The following is an 18,487-nucleotide window of genomic DNA, read 5'->3' on the forward strand; positions in this document are numbered from 1 at the left end:
TCATATCAGTGACTAAAGGCTGCTTCATATTCACCCAGAATATAAATTTTAAAGAAAATAACTCTCCAGCTGAATTTACAAAATTGTAGAGACTCAAGCAGTGTCAGATAGCACACTGCAAGTAAAAGAATTTGCATGTTGTAGTTAAATATAGATATTTATAGATCTTTTTTTTTCCCCACTGTATACTGGAAGCTCTGATGCTAACACATCAGAATATACAACCTCTAAAACTCCAAATGTAAGGATAAGTTTTCTGCGAAAAATGTGTATGACATCCCCAAGTGTTCTAAACATCTAGCTAAAAGACTCATATACAGCAATAGTCCTAAGAACGGTAAGATCATCTGCAAAAGCTGTTCAATACATATTTCTATACTAAAACATAAATAAAAAAGCCCTAAGGGTCACAGAGTACCACCCAGATAGAACTTGTGTGTTATTACTAAAAACTGAATAGGGTTATTTTTATGTATCATTAAATTTATGTGTAGGTGTGCATATATACATATACATGCATACAAAATCTGCTTTTTAGTCAGAGCAGGAAAGGAAACAGCTCGCTGAAGAGTCGTGCAAAAGTGTGCATGCTAACTGTAATACCTTTGACAAGGTGTCAAAGAGCACACTCTGGTCACATTGGAGTGTCTAGGTGTAGACTGATTGGAGGTCAGGACTGACACAAGGGAAATCATACAGACAGAGAGGTTATATACATGTGTTGGAATAGCTGCTGCTGGTGATAAGGGATATAGGAGTATATACAGTGCTAGGGGGAATAAATTCATGATGATGGGTTATAATAAGTTGACGGTAATGCTGCGAGTATCTGCATATTAAAGTGGTGGGTAGTGATAATATGTGTAATTGTGATGGTGAGCAGACAGTGATAACAAGATGTGTGAACTGTAGGAGGTGATGGGCATGCATGGTGAAATGAGTAGGTTGTAAGGATGCATGTGTGATGCTGAGTATGGTGGTGCTGTGGGGAACGTATAGCAGCATATGCACTGTGGTGATATTTATGCAGTGGGGACCTGCTGTTCTTGACAAAAGTAGGTGGTGCTCATAGGCGACAGTTCATGTGAAGAGAGACGTTGGTGTCCGTACAGGTGTGATATGCTTGCACATAGGAGTGGCTACAGCCAACAGAATCAGCAGTTACTGAGCATTTTGTATGTAACCCTGTGCTGAGGGTGTGTTGATGCAGTGAGCAAGTGTGAGGGTGTGTGTGTTAGTGAGCAACCATGTCTGGTTAATAAAGAATGGGCAGGTGGTGGTGGTATATGGAAACTGACCAAGTAGTTATGTATAAGCACGTAAGGACAGACTGTATACGTGGAGCAATAACATAGGGAGGCAAGACACAGTGCTCTGAAGGAGAGGTGTATGCGAAGGTCATACATTTAAAAAAAACACAAAAAAGTACACATGTCAGGGTATAGAGATGCAGTATTAGGACTATCTGCTGGTGCTCATGTGTGTTTGGAACTGGTGGTGTGAATGAGGTGTGTAAGGCAGTCGTGCCTGTCTGGAGATGATTGTATGAGTAGCTACCGGTGTGTATGACTGTGTTTGCCCAGGATCAGGCTGTGTGTATGAAATAGCATGGTAAAAGTCAGATACAGCATGGTGTAAGTCATTTATGTAGTGATAGCTACATACATGTAAGAAATAGTGTATGAATGGAGATGGTGTCAATGGTTTGTGTCACTGTATAGTGCTGAGAAGGGTTCATAGCCTCACCCCGTGTGGATACAACCCTGTCAGGGCTATGCATATGTCTTAAGTACAATATTAAGAGAGGGGCTGCAGCGCTGGTGATGCAGCATGTGATGGTTGAGCTTGAAGTGATCCTGTGAGTGGAAGCAGTATGTGAGGCGACAAAAAAGCAGACTGATGGCGTGTTTGTGTAGCAGCATAGCTAGGACTGTCTCAGCACCGTTGTGGTGTAACGATGGTGAGCTGTAGCATGCAGACGGGTGCCTGCACTGTTGGATGTGTGACGGATAGAGACAGAGCATGTGCTGGGTGTCAGAATCGGACAGGAGGGCGTGTTTTGGGACAGAGCATGCAGAGAGGGGCAGGACTGTAAAGTATCTGCTGTTGTGTGATGTCTGGTGGTGGTGGTGGGACTGGACAAGGCCGGGGGCACAGAGCTGCGCCGTGGCAGGGGGCAGGCGGGCTGCTGTGCTCAGGCACTGCCGTGTGCTTAGGGCTGAAAGTTGCGTGGGCCGTGCCAGTGGGTGTCATGCCCGGTGCCAGCACCCACGGTGACAGGAGAGGGTTACAGCAGCTGGGTAGCAAGAGGCATGCCTGCCGGGTAACACCGCCCACCCACCGCTCACCAGGGCGTCTTTCCTGAAGGAGGAAGGATGGTCCCTTTTGCCTGGGGTACCCCGGGCCGGCCCACGGAGGGGGAGCAGTGCAGGGCGGTGGGGGAGGAGAGGGTGCTGGCGGAGGGGGGGGGGGGGGCAGCAGCGCGGGGGGGGGGGGGGGGGGGAACCAAACTGGATGGGGAGAGCAGTGTCGGGGGGCACTGCGGGGTGGGGGGCAGTGGGGACGGGGGCAGCTGCGCCCCGTCCGCCCCGGCGCTGCCAAGCCGCGCACCGCCGGGGGGCGGGTGGGAGGTCGGCGGGCGCGGGGGTGGGCTGGGAGGGACACCCACTTACGTCTCCTCCTGCTTTTTTTTTTCCTTTTCTCTTTCCCTCCTCCTTTTCGTAGCCGGTGACGCGCCGCTGCCTATTAATCATTCACCAGCCGGGAGCGGCGGTCACCGGCAGCCGGAGCGAGCGGTGCCGGCAGCCGCCGCCTGCCGTGCCGGGAGCCCCGCCGGGATGCCGAGCCCGGGCAGCGGCCGGCGCCTGCCGCTTTGAGCCGGGGGCGGGGGGCGCCGAGGATGCTCCCCCATGGCACCTGCCCCAGGCTTCCGGGCGGTGCAGGCAGCCACAGCGGCGGCGGCGACAGCGGTGGCGGCGGAGCCGGCAGCGCCTCGGAGGAGGCGGCGGCGGGGGGCATGGACTCGGGCGGCAGGAACTCCTCCGGAGCCCCGAACAGCACCCTGAGCGAGTCTCAGGGCAGCGCCATCCTCATCTCCTTCATCTACTCCGTGGTGTGCCTGGTGGGGCTGTGCGGCAACTCCATGGTCATCTATGTGATCCTGCGCTATGCCAAGATGAAGACGGCCACCAACATCTACATCCTCAACCTGGCCATTGCGGACGAGCTGCTGATGCTCAGCGTCCCCTTTCTGGTCACCTCCACCCTGCTGCACCACTGGCCCTTTGGCTCGCTGCTCTGCCGCCTGGTGCTCAGCGTGGATGCCATCAACATGTTCACCAGCATCTACTGCCTGACCGTGCTCAGTGTGGACCGCTACATTGCTGTGGTGCACCCCATCAAGGCGGCTAGGTACCGCCGGCCCACTGTGGCTAAGATGGTCAATCTGGGTGTCTGGGTGCTTTCCATCCTCATCATCCTGCCCATCATCATCTTCTCCAACACAGCGGCCAACAGTGATGGAACAGTGGCTTGCAACATGCTCATGCCAGAGCCCACCCAGAGGTGGCTGGTGGTCTTTGTGGTCTACACCTTTCTGATGGGCTTCTTGCTGCCCGTGGTGGCCATCTGTCTCTGCTACATCCTCATCATTGCCAAGATGCGCATGGTGGCCCTGAAGGCTGGTTGGCAGCAACGCAAACGCTCGGAGCGCAAGATCACCCTCATGGTCATGATGGTGGTGATGGTCTTTGTCATCTGCTGGATGCCCTTCTACATTGTGCAGCTGGTCAACGTCTTTGTAGAGCAGGATGATGCCACCATCAGCCAGCTCTCCGTCATCTTGGGCTACGCCAACAGCTGTGCCAACCCCATCCTCTATGGCTTTCTCTCAGACAACTTCAAGCGGTCCTTCCAGCGGCTGCTGTGCCTCAGTTGGATGGACAATGCTGCAGAAGAACCCATCGACTACTATGCCACTGCCCTCAAGAGCAGGGCATACAGCGTGGAGGACTTTCCCCCAGACAACTTGGAGTCAGGGAGCATGTACAGGAATGGCACTTGCACCTCCAGGATTACCACCCTCTGAGGAAGCATTCCTGCCCCCCGTGCCCCTACTGCCCCCCAGCAGGAGGGTGAGCGAGGCCAGGGCTGTGGCATGGGGAGGCCGGGAGGGAGGGGGTTTCCGTCCTGCCCACCAACAGTGGTGTTTGGCACAAGAAGGAGTGAAGAAAACCCCACATCCTCGGTCTGCTACCCCATCCCCCCCCACGTGCTCCCCTTGAGAGCGGGTGCAGTCGCTGATGCTTTGATGCCCACTTAGCAAATTGCCACGCTCGTGGGTTGACTTAGGGTCTGGCAGCCAGGCTCTGCCACCCTTCTGTGTGTCTGACAAGTGGCTGTCCGGGTCCCGCAGCGACTCTCCCCTCACCTTTTGTACAGGTTGCCCTCCCCTCTCAGTTGGTGGGACCCCTCCAGGCCACTGAGCCAAACCTGCTTCAGTCAAAGCCCAGCATTCAGGCTCAGGCTCCCCCCAGCTGAACGTGACCCTGTTCTGCATCTCTCAGTACGCACTCCCCCTTCAGAGAGTAAAAATGCTGGGAAAAGCCCCCCCCCCCCCCCCAACACACACCTTGCCCTCCTCCAGGAAGGAGCAAGTAGCCTCTCTCTGCCAGCCCCTCCCCTGCCCCCAGAATAAAAAAGGAAATGGGGAGCAAAAAGGCCCTGGGAAAAGCAGTGGCATAGACATGGAGCCGTCTCTCGCTTCAGAGACAGCTTTCAGCTGGTTGGGACTCTGGCTCTCTGTGCTACGCTCAGGGGAAGCAGGGCAGAAAAGGTCTTCGGAAAAAAATGTGATTATTGCCGTGCTTCAGAGGTGCGCAGCAGGTTGCTGATAATGAGAGATAAACAGTCCCATGACTCACAGGGAGCAGAGCACCGAGCCGGGAGTCGGGGGTGAGCACTGAGTTGGGAAATGTTTGAGTATGTCCATATGTACAATAAAGTGTGCTAATAATAAAGTTTAAAGGGAGCGCTAGACTGTGAAGCTGCTGTCTTGCGCCTGCTCCATCAGCTGTGAAACAGCAATGAAGGGAGCTGAGACAGTTTTGAATGACCTGGGGCAGCCACAAAGTCACTTTAGCCTACATGGAAAAAGAGGGATTGGTTTCAAAGTCTCCATCAGGCTCTGAAATAAATACTTGACAAAAAAAAAAAAAGTAGCTGTTTGATAATAGCTATTACCTTTAGCTTCAGTTTCTTCTGTTGCACTAAAAAACCAAGGGGGGGTGTGTTCGTATGTTGCCAATGTAATATACTGGCCCAGAGCTGCTTGATGTTTCATTTCTGAGAATTCCTGTTTTTCGTGTGTGCCTGACCTCTTTTTGTTTGATTTTTTTATTTGATTCTTGTCACTGTGTCGTGAACGTGTTTCTCTGAAGCAGTTTATACTGTGTACTTATGTCTGTGGTGGCTACTTGCAAGGTTGCATTTAAAATGGATGATGCTCAAGAAGGCTCCTTTTCAGATAAAACGGTTGTCACTTTTTCTAACTCCTTCATCTACATTTTCTCCCCCACAAAAATTCTCTTGAATTTTCTCTCTTCCCTTCTATGACAGAACAATTTTCATATAGACGAATGAAGCTTTCTTGTTTGATAAATGACAGCTGATTAAACAAAATCTTCTATCCCTGCTCCCTCTTATCCCGTATGTAAGAATCGGTACGGACTACGCTGAAATAAGCAGCTATGTTTCTTGCTTTCTACCACCTGTGTTAACAGTGTCACACAGTGGCAGGTGTCCCAGTAGCTGTGACAAATCACTTCTCTAGCACAATACTGTGATTGTATTAATTATAACTACTGGCAATCTGAAGCAAGAGATTGGGAAAAATCTCTAGTAGCAGCATACCCATAGCATTGTACTGGTAGCTACGGTGCTTAAGTACAGCGTTGTGTAAGGTTGACAATTAAGGCATCTAGCATTTGCAGTCGTGGACTTACTACAGGTTTTTGTTAACTTACACCCTTCTAACTTTTCTCAGCAGCAAAAAGCAGAATACTACTTTGTACATTTCTTTCACCAAAAATTAGGTACTGTTAAATGAATGTATAAATTTAGTATTAAAAAGTTGTCTGATTCAAAGCCCATTGAAACGAGCGAAAAAACACGAATTCACTTCAAAGGGCTGTGAGTCAGCTCCTTTTAGTTTAAAAATTGCTAATGTGAAGCTGTTACATCCTTATTAAAATATTTTGTGAAAAGGTTTAACAATTGTACAGTTTCTTTTCTTTTACTTCCCAGTGGACTTCATTTACAGAAAACATGCATCTATTAATTCTGATAATGTTTTACATGCACATATGGGGGAAAAAAGGATGGAATCTCTTTATAAGCTTATTTAACTTTTCACAGAAACCAAACATCTGTCAAAACAGTAAAATGCCCCACGATACCACATGATGCTATTTGTAGAGCTTCATTTAAAATCTCACTTACAGTCTCTTCAAAATGCTATAAATCTCATAATCTGAAGTGTTTTTTCACCCAGGCATATTGTTATGCATGGTCAGATTAAACAGGGAGTCATCTGCTTACTACTACTGGATTTGTTTAACATCAGACACGATGAGAAAAAAGTTTTAAAGCAGCGATTCATACCTGATACTCAGCTTTGATGAGAAGTTGAGCCTGGTTTTGTTTCTTGGGTTTTTTTTTATTATTATGATTTTAATTTTTGACTTTGCCTTTAAGCAGAGCTGCAGTGGATGCCTTTACACCTACCAGCACATGCACTTTAATTTCAGGTTCTGGCAAGCAGATCGCAGAGGGTGGTGTTGGTACTGGGCAGCACAGGCGGGTGCTGGGCAGAGGCTGTGGGTGCCTCGGCAGATGGCAGATGGCAGGCTTTCCTTCAGATGGACGCGCTTGGACGTTACTGACTGAAACACCCTCTGCAGTTTCAGAACTGGAAACTGCAAAGAACTGGAAAGAAAACCCATTTATCCTAAACTAACAGTTCTTCCTGCTATTTTTCACCCTGAGCTTGGCTCGACTTTGGCAGTGGGAGAGGTGATCAACAGCTGTAAATCATTCTTCATTTGCTTTGGAAGAAAAAGAAAGTGATTTCATTCTGTGTTATTATTCTAAACAGTAGACTATCCCTACCAGAAAAAAAAATATTAAAAAAAGTTGTCCTTGTGAAATAACATGAAATAACATTAGAAAACAAAGGGAATTCATCTTAATATTTTCCAAATTACAAAAAGGTCTTCAGATTTCATATGGAAATTATTTGAACTAATGCCTAATTCACTAAAAAAAAAAAAAAAAAAAAAAGTACAGTGACATTTCTTGCTGACATTTTGCCTCTTTATACAGCTGTAGCATAATTCATCTACAAATGGGTAAACTGTAATTTATAACCAGTAGTATGTTGCTGCTTTTCCCCCATGAGTTTAACATTTTAAAAATACTGCAACCACTTTGTCACAGCAATTGGCCCTGTGCTGCCGAAATCCATGCGACGCTCGTTGTTCTCTGTTTAGCCTAAGACCTACACCCAACAGTGTGATCGCTCCCAACAGCATCTAGTCAGCAGGCTGGAGTATTTCCCGTGGTATGCGCAAGGAAGAATGGTCTTCACATGGAACACACATCAGGTACCTCTGCAACATTTTCCCACTCAAAGGAGGGTAGCCAGGAATTTCTCTCCTTTATCGCTAGGCTTCCCAGCGCAGTAGTAAAGACGATGCATCTCATAGTCCTGGGGCTGACTGCTATGTGCAGTCAGTGGGCTTGAACCAGAGCAGTCACAGAGGCACTCGATATCTGGGGTTGGATGAAAAAGGTGATGGCCACGTGTAGATCTCTGCCTCTTGAGACGGTCTCTACAGCAGAGACCATCAGGCAGTGTATGGTGTCCTTGAATTCAACACTTAAAGAACTCATCTGATTTCTTCACGGAGAAGGTGAATTTAATATTAGGGGTTTAGATTAAACATCTATTACCTATCAAAAGAAGGCATTAGAGGACCACTTTCCCTTCAAAAAATCTAAAAGCTTAAACAGTACACAACAGAAAAGTACATAATTTAAAGTTGAAATAAAGTACAAATAATGAAAATAGAAGAAAGGATGAACATCAGCAAAAAAATAGCAAAATTTTAAAGCAGACCAAAAAAAATATTTTTTTTTGAGAAATGTCTGCTTAAAGATGTAGCAACTACCAATGCAAAATCCAGTAGAGCAGAAAACCCGCCAGTGTACTTACTGCTGATAAATGACAACTGTATTTAAGAGTGTTTCTGGAAGAAAGAGCCATAGGGAAGAAACCCAAAATCTTATTGCCTCTGTTCATTATGGACCTTTTTTTTTTTATTTTTTTTTTTAATAGCAGCAATGGATAAGTCTGTGGAAGTTCATCAGAATAAAGAGTTTGTAGGAGTTTTGGAGTAAATCAGATGGTGGACAGTACAAGACTATTAGCAGAGGCTTGTGCTCCCCTAAGAATTCAAAAGGAATTCCCTAATGAAAGAGCTGTACTATTAACTGTGGTGAAACCTGCTGGAAACCCACAGGGCCCTGCCCTGGGACTTGTCCTGCCCAAATTTCTCATAAATGATCTGGAAAAAAACTGAGGGATAATTCTTTGAAAACATCAGCACAGTTTTCTGCAGCAGTCACAACAAACAAATAGTTATGTTAATAACTTTTAAAAACCAGAAAATACTGTTAAGTCACTGTAGAAGACTACCTGCATCTCCAACAGTTTCTGAATTTGGATTTCCCAAGAAAAGGCGCAAAAAAATAATAACAAAGCAATCAGATCTATAGATTTGTTTCTAAAAAAGAATAAACTAAACAGACTCCTCTACCTGGGCCAGAGATGAGTGAAGGAGTGTATAGCAAAGGTATGGAAAAATCAAGGAGACAAACTGGTCTACTTTTTCATGTCACATGTAAATAAATTGTAGCACTAATTGATTCAGGATGGTTGGATGCCAAAAGTAATATAATCGAATCCAAACTCTGTTAGACAAATTGATGGAAGTCTACCAAGTGTGACATGAGCTCAGTCTTAAACTCAGTCTTGCAACCTTGGAGTACCAAGGAGAAGTGTCATTTACAGATGTCAGATTTTCTGTTCTATTTCCTAAAGTATTTACTATCATCACAGAGAGATTACTGACTTAGATGGCTTTTAATCTTACTCAAACTATCTGTTATTATGCTCCTATATTATGTTCCAGGGAACAGTGTAAACCATTCTTATCAGCCCAAAACACAAGACCTGCTGGTTATGTTCCAAAAGCCAAACCACACTTTTCTGACATTACAGCCCATGTGTTGTTCCTGGATTAACGACTGAAAACGTTTATTTGTTTACAAGCCACCACATTTTGAGTAACAGATGCTTGAAAAGATATGCAGCGAGAGGATGGTGACGATGGATACATCCCGGTAAAGACGGATACTTGACTGTTTGTCTTATCCCTCCTTCCTCAGCTCATCCTCTCCCTGGACCTGCAGGATTCTCACTCTTTATGTTATCCATGAAATACATAATAGCAGTTGTTTCCCCATCCTTCTGCCTCTGACTTGCAATGCAAAAGGACTGGTGGGTGGCAAGAGGGAAAGGACTTAATAATTGGGACCACCACCACATGTCTGCCTTCCCCACCTCCCTGCTGCCTTCAGGTGCCTCGCCTACAGCGAAGCAGTCATCCAAGTCTGCGATGTGAAACAGGGAGAAGACTTGCTTGCAAACAGATGACTCCCTGTTCATATTCACTTGCTGGTTGCCCAGTCCCAGAGCTCTACAGGTCCAGAGGAGAAAGGCAAGGCTGCATATTGGGGGAAGAAGGAAAGGCATGAAGTTTAACCTATTCTGAAGCCCTAGGAGTGTGGTTACTGCTGCTGCCTTGCTGTGTTTGCCTTTCGAGTCAGCTATATATCTCATTAGTGAAATGTATGAATCATCACTCCACAGCCTTGATAAATGTCCACATCCTGAAGAAATAGAAAATATTACTTCTAGAAGGAACTAAGTAGCATGTACCAGTGATTAAGCTCCATGCAATAAATGAGGAAAGATAATGAGGGCTGGAAACATGAAAAAAAATTGATTAAGTGATAGGAAATTACTATTCCTGGGGGAAGCATGGAATCCATTCATTCTTTAATCTTCTTTAAGCTATACACTACACTTAAAAAAGGAAAAAAGTTCTTTGAAGTATTTGAATTTTGCCCATCTCCACTTTTAGATTTCACTTCAATCCCATTACACACTTAATCAAGCCCTCAGCAGTATAAATCACTATTAAAAAATTGGGGAAAATTAAAATTTTCTGATTATTTGATGAATACATACCGTTAAAAATTCATCACATGTTCATGAATAATATGTATAGCTGACAGATGATGTGCCTACCAGTCAAACTGTCTTTGGAGGAATTAAGGAACTCTAAAAATTAGATTTAATAATTGGCAACAGGGGATGCTTTTTGAACCACTGTGATAGATGAGAGAGGTTTGGACATTCCTATTCTTGGCAGAAACCATCGTTTTTAAATGTGGACCCATAGATGCTTGTGTCTGCCATTTCAGTACCATTACATTACTACATCCAGTCGTCTAGACAACAGCCAGGGTCTCTAACACTATGCCTTGCCCCAGGGAATTTACAATTTTAAAAAAACACACGACCTAATATGAACCACTAGAATTGAAACTACTAAATTATTTTAAATCCTCCGTACAAATTGTAAAGCTTACTGATGCAAAGTTCATATGTGATTTATATGGCTTTCATTGGGATAAAATAATGGTTTTCCTGTACTGGAAAAACAGTTGCAATATAATATGCTTATGTAATATGTATAGTCAAAGGTCACATATGTAACATGAGGGGAAAAGTCAAAATTTGTCTCCATCTGTGTGGTATTTTTGAAAAATAGTTATATTTGATTGTGTATTTTACATACGGTGTTACATAAGAATTAAAAGGAAGTTGCATCCAATTTCATAACCAGACACTTTTCTTACATCAATCCTTGTTATGGTTATCTGTACTCATTATGACCTTACTTACTCGCCTCCTATGGATACAAACAGCAAACCCTGCACTGAATCTGCCTTGCAGACCCCCAAGTCATGGCTATGAGCCAACAGTCCATGTTGCAAGCCAGTTACCTGTTGGTTTCCTTTTTTAAGAAGAGACACAACTTAAATTGAGAGTGGAAAGCAAAGATGATCTATCCTTTCCCCCAAACCATCCACTTCTTGGTCTGAACCATCAGAGGAAGAGAACTTCATGCATTTCAAGCCTGCTCGGGTTCCAATCAAACCCAAATACGATTGGCTTTGTATTCTACTGACTGCAAAAAAACAGGTAAAGAAACCCAAATACACAAAACAAGAATTTCTACTGTGTACAACCAACAGAAGCTATGGTAAAGTTATGCCCGTTTAGCCACGCCTTGACGAGACACAAGGCACTCTGAGCTTGCTTTTAGGAAAGTGACTTGCACAGCTGGAGACTTAGGTTAACTGATTTTTCCAATTTAATTTCAGATTTGTGTTTTACATGCATTTAAATATGACTGCATTTCTTTACGGTCAATATAGAGAAATGGCACTTTCAGGATGCAATTCATTGGCCCTGTTTTCAGCATCTAGTCTAAAATGAAAGAAATCGCGAGTACATACTTCTCTCCATAGGCTGTAAAGGAGTCTAAGTGAGTAGTGGAATCTAGATGAGCTGTTGGAGATGGGTACACTTGGTGAGATGGATCCCATCCATAGATGCAAAAGGGTCTGGTTTCAGCTGAGTCAAATTATAAACTGGGGAAAACGTAACAAATGTCTAATGCTTAATCCTGAATCTTGAGTGTGAGGAAAAGAAATCAGAAATCAAAATGTGATTTCACAGGAAACACAGGCAGAGTGACATGAGAGTAATAAGATGAGTCAGGTGAATGGCTTGCAAGGGCATGAACTTACACATTTTAACTGACTAGTCAGAGTCAAATCCTGAGAGACGCCAAAAGAAGTAGTGAGGTGCAGGTACTTAACTCAGCACATAGCTGTGTGCTGGGTAAGAGTGCTGAAACACAGAATGAGGGTATTTCTACAGCTTAGAAAAACATACCTGGATAGTTGTACCATCCCATTAAGAATTCAGCCATCTGATACGTGGGAAAGCATAGAAGTAATAAATGTGGGAGGCTCTCATCCATCTTAGTTGCTATTTGCTTATACAGCCCCTTCTAGAAGACCAAAGCTCCACATACACTGCTCCCTAACAGAAATTACTCACAGTGACAGTAGCAGGAGTGGTATTAAGACAAAAGGCATTAATGGCCAAGTCATTTTCCAAAACTGTGCACACCTGAATGTAGAATCAAACCTCCTACTGAGGCTGAGAAATGCCTGACTTCTGAAATACAAATGTCAGATAAACAGATTGGAAAAGTATGCAGATTATGAGACAGCTTTGTAACGAATAGCATTCTCACCTAGCTGGATTTCATTCCCATCACGATACAATGGAGTTCATGGCTACAGACAGCCTGATAGCTCACAAATGTCTGCGATCCCCTTAACAACAACAAAAGACTGTTTCTCAGATAGCAACAGCCTACCATCATTAAGTGGAGAGAAGGAAAAAGAAAAACCCCACGCTATGTCATACTTGATTCTTAGCAGATGTTTATACTATATTAACCTTCCAGACTTTGCTTGCAAGAAAAATTGGTAATGATACACATTATTGTTTGAAAGGAGTTCTCTAAACTCAAAAGGAAAGTTACTTAAAGCATATTTAAAAAGACATTTCAGAACTTAAAGTTCTTTTAAGGGAAGAAAGTATTTCTCTGCCTTCCCTGTACCCCAAAGGCTTGGATGAGATCCAATTAGTTGCATCTTACTGCACTCAGAAAACTTTGAATCAGTATTTGGCATTACCACTTTGATTGAAAACCGACACCATAGTAATAATAATAAGTGAGCATCACCACTCGGAACTGCAAAGGAAGCAAGCTCTGCGGCCAGGATGAAAGCTGCTCTACTGGAATTCCCAAGGGAAATCACAGGGGAAGTGTTCACCTCATTTAGAAAGGGGCACAAAGGGTGAATCCTTCTTTCCTTATTCTCAAAGGTCAGGGTGAAAAACTGTATGAGTAAAAAGAATGGGATTTGCATGATGTATTCTCACCCACTCCTCTCACAGGGCGAAGTTTGTCAGCTCCTGGGCGGATTGTAAGGCAGCTGCGCATTGCACGCAGAAAGCAGCCTCTGTACAGACCCTCCTCGGGAGAAAAACCACAAATGAAAAATTTGTTGCCCTGCCCCAATAAAAATGAATATTGCATGAAGTAACAAACAGCAGTGATTTAGGTTTAACATCATCCTTTATTCTTTTCATCAGCTGAAGTACAAAACTGGCTCCCCATTAACCTCCCACTTCCTCAGCAATTTAATGACCTTCTAAGTATAGAAATGCTCTTCATTTTCAAGAATGTCAGCCTGAAAGAGTACGGGTCACAGCTCCTTCCAAAATTATGGCTGTTCACCTCTCCAAATGTTCCAGCAATTGGAAAACACCCGAGAGCCTCCAAGTACCACTCAGACACCGAGTGGCTTCGAAATTATGAGACAGGAGCGCTCACAGTGTTCCCCTTTCCACTTGCTCCAAATAAAGCAGCCGGAGAACAGTTTCTGAGAAGATAAAAATCCGCAACTGTTGCAGCTGCAAGATAAGCCGCCGCTCCGCCGGCCAGGCTGGCGTTATTTATATTTTACTTATGTCAGCACCTAAATAACTGCTTTTCAGACCGATGAAAGCTCCTGCCTGCCCAAAGGCTTCAAACCCCCGCGGCGGGGGCCGCGCCCCGGCAACCCGTAGGTCCCACGGTGGCAGCGGAGCCGGGGGGCGCCAGGCGCAGAGCTGCCGGACGGGGCCCCCGCCGGCCCGGGGCTAGTCGCCGCCCGCTGCCCCGCGGGGCTCCGCCGCGCCCGCCTCCGCCTTGCTGCCGGCCTCGGGCGGCTCCTTGCCCCTGCCACCCTCGGAGCTCTTGTTGAAGCAGATCCTGAAGACCCCCAGGACGGTCATGACGAGGATGACCAGCACCACCACCGCGACCGTCACCAGGATAAAAACGTAGTTGGAAGAGGAGGACGAGGAGGGCGGCGGAGCTGCCGTCTGCTCCCCGCCGGCGCCGGACGGCCCCGCGGAGCCGCCGGCTGTCGGGGCGGGGGGCCGGCGCTCGTCCGCCTCCACAGCCGGCGGCTCCGCGGGGCTGCCCGCGGCGGGGGGCGCCGCCGCCGTGGCCGCGCTGGGCGGCCCGGCCCGCCCGCCCGGGGTGCTGGCACAGGCGACGCCACCCGCGGCATCGCGGCACCCGGCGGCCCCGGCGCAGCGCGCGCTGCCGGGGCTCCGGTGGCCGCCGGGGCAGGGGCAGAGGGGCTCCTCCGCCGCCTTCCAGGCGAAGCCGCCCCGCTCGGGCTCGCAGGTGAGCCGCACCGCCCCGCCGGGGCACGTCACGGTGAGCACGGTGCCCGGCGGGCTGAAGCCGGGGCCGGCGCTGCGCGCCTCGAAGGGGAGGCGGTAGTCGAAGTCGAGGGCGCCCGCGGGGCTGGGGTCGGGGCAGGCGCCCTCGTACGGGTACTTGCAGGCGTAGCCCTGGCTCTCCCGGTGGCACAGCAGCTCCTTCCAGCCCCAGCCGGGGCCGCCGCCGGGGGCCGCCGCCAGGTGCAGCCCGGCGCAGCGGGCGCTGAGGCAGGTCCGCACCGGCTCCTGCACCCACCGGCCGAGCGCCGCCGGCACCTCCCGCGGGGCCGCCCCGCCGCCGGCGCCCTCCCAGGAGAAGCCGCGGAGCGGCTGCCCCACGTCGGTGCAGGCGGAGGCGTTCCGCCTCAGCCCGACCCAGAAGAGCGAGGGCGCGGGCCCCGCCGCCGCCTCCGCCAGCAGCCCCAGCAGCAGCCGCAGCTCCGGCTCGCCGCTGACCCAGGCCAGGCCGCCCCGCTGCTGGCCGCAGGCGCTGCGGGCCTCGGCGTAGGAGGCGTTGGCGAGGTGGGCGCTGAAGCAGGCGCCGGCGGCCGGGCAGCGCACGGCGGCCCGCGGAGGCGGGGGCCGGCGCAGGGCGCAGGCGGCGGCCAGGAGCAGGCACCAGGGCCCGGCCCGCCTCATCCCGGCGGCGCGGCGCGGCGGGCCCGGGGGCGCGGGCTGCCCCGGCGGCTCTGGCGGCGCTCGGCCCCGGCTCGGGCTTCGGGCTGGCCCCGGCCGCCGGCGCCGTCCCACCCCAGCGCCGTCCCCGCGCCCACGCCCTCCGCCGGTCCCGCCGGAGGAAGCGTGTCGGGAGCCGGGGCTGACCTCGGCATCCTCCGTCTGCCGGCGGGCGGGTACGCGGCAGCTGCCAGCGGCGGCCGGGGAGCGTTGGCCCGGCCCGGCCCGGGCGGGCGGCGGGTGGAGGACCCGGGCGATGCCCCGCAGTCGGAGCGTCCGGAGCGGAGCGGGGCGAGGCCCGGAGCCGCAGCGGCGGGGCCGGGGTTGCGGGCTCCGTCTCAGGCCTGTGTGCGGGGGTCCCGCGCCCCCTTGCCCACCTGCGGCACAGCGCGCCCGGGGGGAAGGTGTCCCGGGGTGCTGCTTCGGTAACCTGCGCATCGGAGGGTGGAGGCTGCGGGGTTTGGTGAGGCCGTGCAGCCAGCCCTGGCTCCCGATACGTGAGGCAGCTTAAGCCCCCCCAAAATGGATTCAGTGCACAGGTTTCCAGCAGGTTGGCCTGAGTGCGTTGCATGTCGGGTACCTGTGATGACTTCCAGTAGGCTGTTCTTAAATGATCCACTTAAACTGATCCACTGCAGCTGTTTCTCCGTGAGCAGTCCGCTGGTTTTTGCCCTCCTGACTCGGCTGCCTGCCCGCTGTTACCTGACGTGCATGTTCACAGCGCGCGTCCCAGTCTCTTCCCCAGGCGTTTCATGTGGCACAAACCCACGTGCACATGCGTGCATTCCGTTTTCCAGCTTTCACTTTGGAAGAACCGCTGTCAATGTTTTTGGTTTTGTGAGTGTGATACAATAAAAATTCCTAGTGTTTCAATACCCAGAAAAAAATGGACAAAAAAGCAGAAACTAAGTAATCTATTTGGAATTAACCCCCCCTAAGTTTCATCAGTAATTGCAGTCTGTGGAGGTGAGTGTTCTACAGTTGTGGATTGAGGCTCCAGGTGCACAGAGTGCCCTCACCACCCTGGTACGCTAGCAGGCTCTGCATCTGTTCAGCCCTTTCTTAATTTTTTAATTAATTAATTAATTAATAACTTTAATTTCTCTTTGGAGGGCATAAATGTGGATGACAGGTCAGCTTCAGCCCGCTTGTGATTGACCTGCACAGATTTCATTGACTCTAGGCCTATACCGAGATACGACACATTTTCTCTGTGCACCCCAAAGAAGGATTAGAAAGACAGGTGTACAGATACACTGTGTGATGAAGCTCTGAAGCACACCCTGTTTTCATAATGATTTCTAAATACTCAGTAAATTTTGTTAAGTTTTCCAGCTGGAAACTCTCTTGATGGACAAAGCTTCTGTTGTTGCCAGTGCATTGCCAGAACTGCAGTAAACTACTGAAGAAAATCAAAAGCTTATAGTTCTGTTTCTCCACTTGCCTCAGACCCTGTGTCTTGGGCAGCACAGAATGCAGGAAGCACACAGTGGTCTCCATTCCCCAAATTCCTCTTTTTTTCATTAACAGAAGAAGGGAGAGGGGTAAAGGGGAAAAATACCATCTGTATGAGTTCTATACAAAGGACATCTCCAGTACCTGATGTACCTCCTACGTACGGTATGCTTTAGAGTTAGAGACAATGTGCAAGCCATTCCGGGGTTTGCCTGCCTTCTCCCAGAATACTTGATGATGAGAAACTGCAGCTTGATGGAACCTGCTTTTAACCTTCATTTTCTGACAATATTCTAGATAGCCTTAGCATTCTTATTTCCCAGCTGAGTACAGAGGTCGCAGTAAAGCAAAAAATAAGATACTAAAAAAGAGTAAATTCTGATTTCCCTTTGTCCTGGTTTCAGCTGGGATAGAGTTAGTTTTCTTCTTAGTAGTTAGTACAGTGCTGTGTTTTGGCTCTGATGTGAGCACAATGCTGATAGCACACTGATGTTTTTAGTTGTTGCTGAGTAACGTTTGTACTAAGTCAAGGACTTTTTGGTTCCTTGGGTCCTGCCAGCCAGAGGGCTGGAGGGGCACGGGACGTTGGGAGGGGACACAGCCAGGACAGGTGACCTGAACTAGCCAAAGGGCTATGCCATACCGTATGGCGTCATGCTGGGTATATAAACTGGGGGAAGAAGAAGGAAGGGGGGACATTTGGCATTGTGGTGTTTGTCTTCCTGAGTAACCGTTACGCGTGAAGGAGCCCGGCTTCCCTGGGGATGGCCGAACACCTGCCTGCCCGTGGGCAGTGGTGAATGTATTCCTTGCTTTGCTTTGCTTTGCTTACGTGTGAGGCTTTTGCTTTACCTATTAAATTGTTACCTGAACCCTCGAGTTTTACATTCCTTTCCGATTCTCCTCCCCATCCCTCAGGATGACGGGGGACTGAGTGAGCAGCTGCATGGTGCTGGGTTGCCATCCAGGGTTAAACCGCGACACCCTTATTGTCCTTTTGGTGAATTATCAAGAAATAACACACCCACACCCCCAATAAAGTAGACTTTCAAGCATTGTTAATGGCTTTTCAAGTGTTCCAGTACTTAAAAGGTGGCTACAGAGAGGATTGAGTATCTCTCTTCACAAAGAGTCACATGGAGAAGACGAGGGGCAATGAGTACAAGCTGCACCAGGAGAGGTTTTATCTAGATACAAGAAAGAATTTTTTTATGTTTATTCACTGGAACAACCTTCCCAGGGTGTGATAAAGTCCCCACCACTGGTGGTTCTCAAGATGCAATTGGACAGAGTGCTAGATAATCTCATCTAGGCTCCTTTTCCCACGGAAGGTTGGGCCCGGTGATCTTTCAGGGTCCCTTCCAGCCTGGTCTCTTGTATGATCCTATGATTCTATGATAAGTAGAATTATTTAAATACTTATTTCAGACCTATATAAAAATACAAGAGCCAAATATCAGCTTCTCCCCAAAATATGTGTCTATTAGTGATTTCAAGTTTGCTTTGGGGACATGTCTTGCTAAATGCTTGTACAGCCCCACTGGATATTGCCTATACAGAAACTGTGTTTATCACAGTTGTAAGAGTTACCAAAGCAACATTTTGAAATACATGAAATAGAAGTAGTTGATGAGGGGTAAGCTGAATTCACACATTTATAACTATTTAGTCAGCTCTTTACATTCAATTGGTATTTTGTTTCTCTTGGTATTGAGCAAAAATGAAATTACATCAAAAATTGCCTATATTCTTACAGTTTTTATGCTTCAAGGGCTGTTAAGCTGCTTTGGTAAAAATAATTATGTT

General features: G+C 48.1%; 2 protein-coding genes across 2 annotated transcripts; one reads left to right on the forward strand and one right to left on the reverse strand.

The window, feature by feature from the left end:
- Window positions 1–2,710: 2,710 nt before the first annotated feature.
- SSTR1 (somatostatin receptor 1) lies at window positions 2,711–6,267 on the forward strand. Its single transcript, XM_040602028.1, has one exon. The coding sequence runs from the start codon at window positions 2,900–2,902 to the stop codon at window positions 4,085–4,087; it is 1,188 nt and encodes a 395-aa protein (XP_040457962.1). The 5' UTR covers window positions 2,711–2,899; the 3' UTR covers window positions 4,088–6,267.
- Window positions 6,268–13,393: 7,126 nt separating this feature from the next.
- On the reverse strand, window positions 13,394–15,664 carry CLEC14A (C-type lectin domain containing 14A). The gene has a single exon (XM_040601498.1). It carries the CDS (start codon window positions 15,662–15,664, stop codon window positions 13,979–13,981), a length of 1,686 nt encoding a protein of 561 aa, XP_040457432.1. The 3' UTR covers window positions 13,394–13,978.
- Window positions 15,665–18,487: the final 2,823 nt, after the last annotated feature.

This window comes from Falco naumanni, chromosome 7, assembly GCF_017639655.2.
Source record: "Falco naumanni isolate bFalNau1 chromosome 7, bFalNau1.pat, whole genome shotgun sequence".
NCBI classification, from domain to species: Eukaryota; Metazoa; Chordata; class Aves; order Falconiformes; family Falconidae; genus Falco; species Falco naumanni.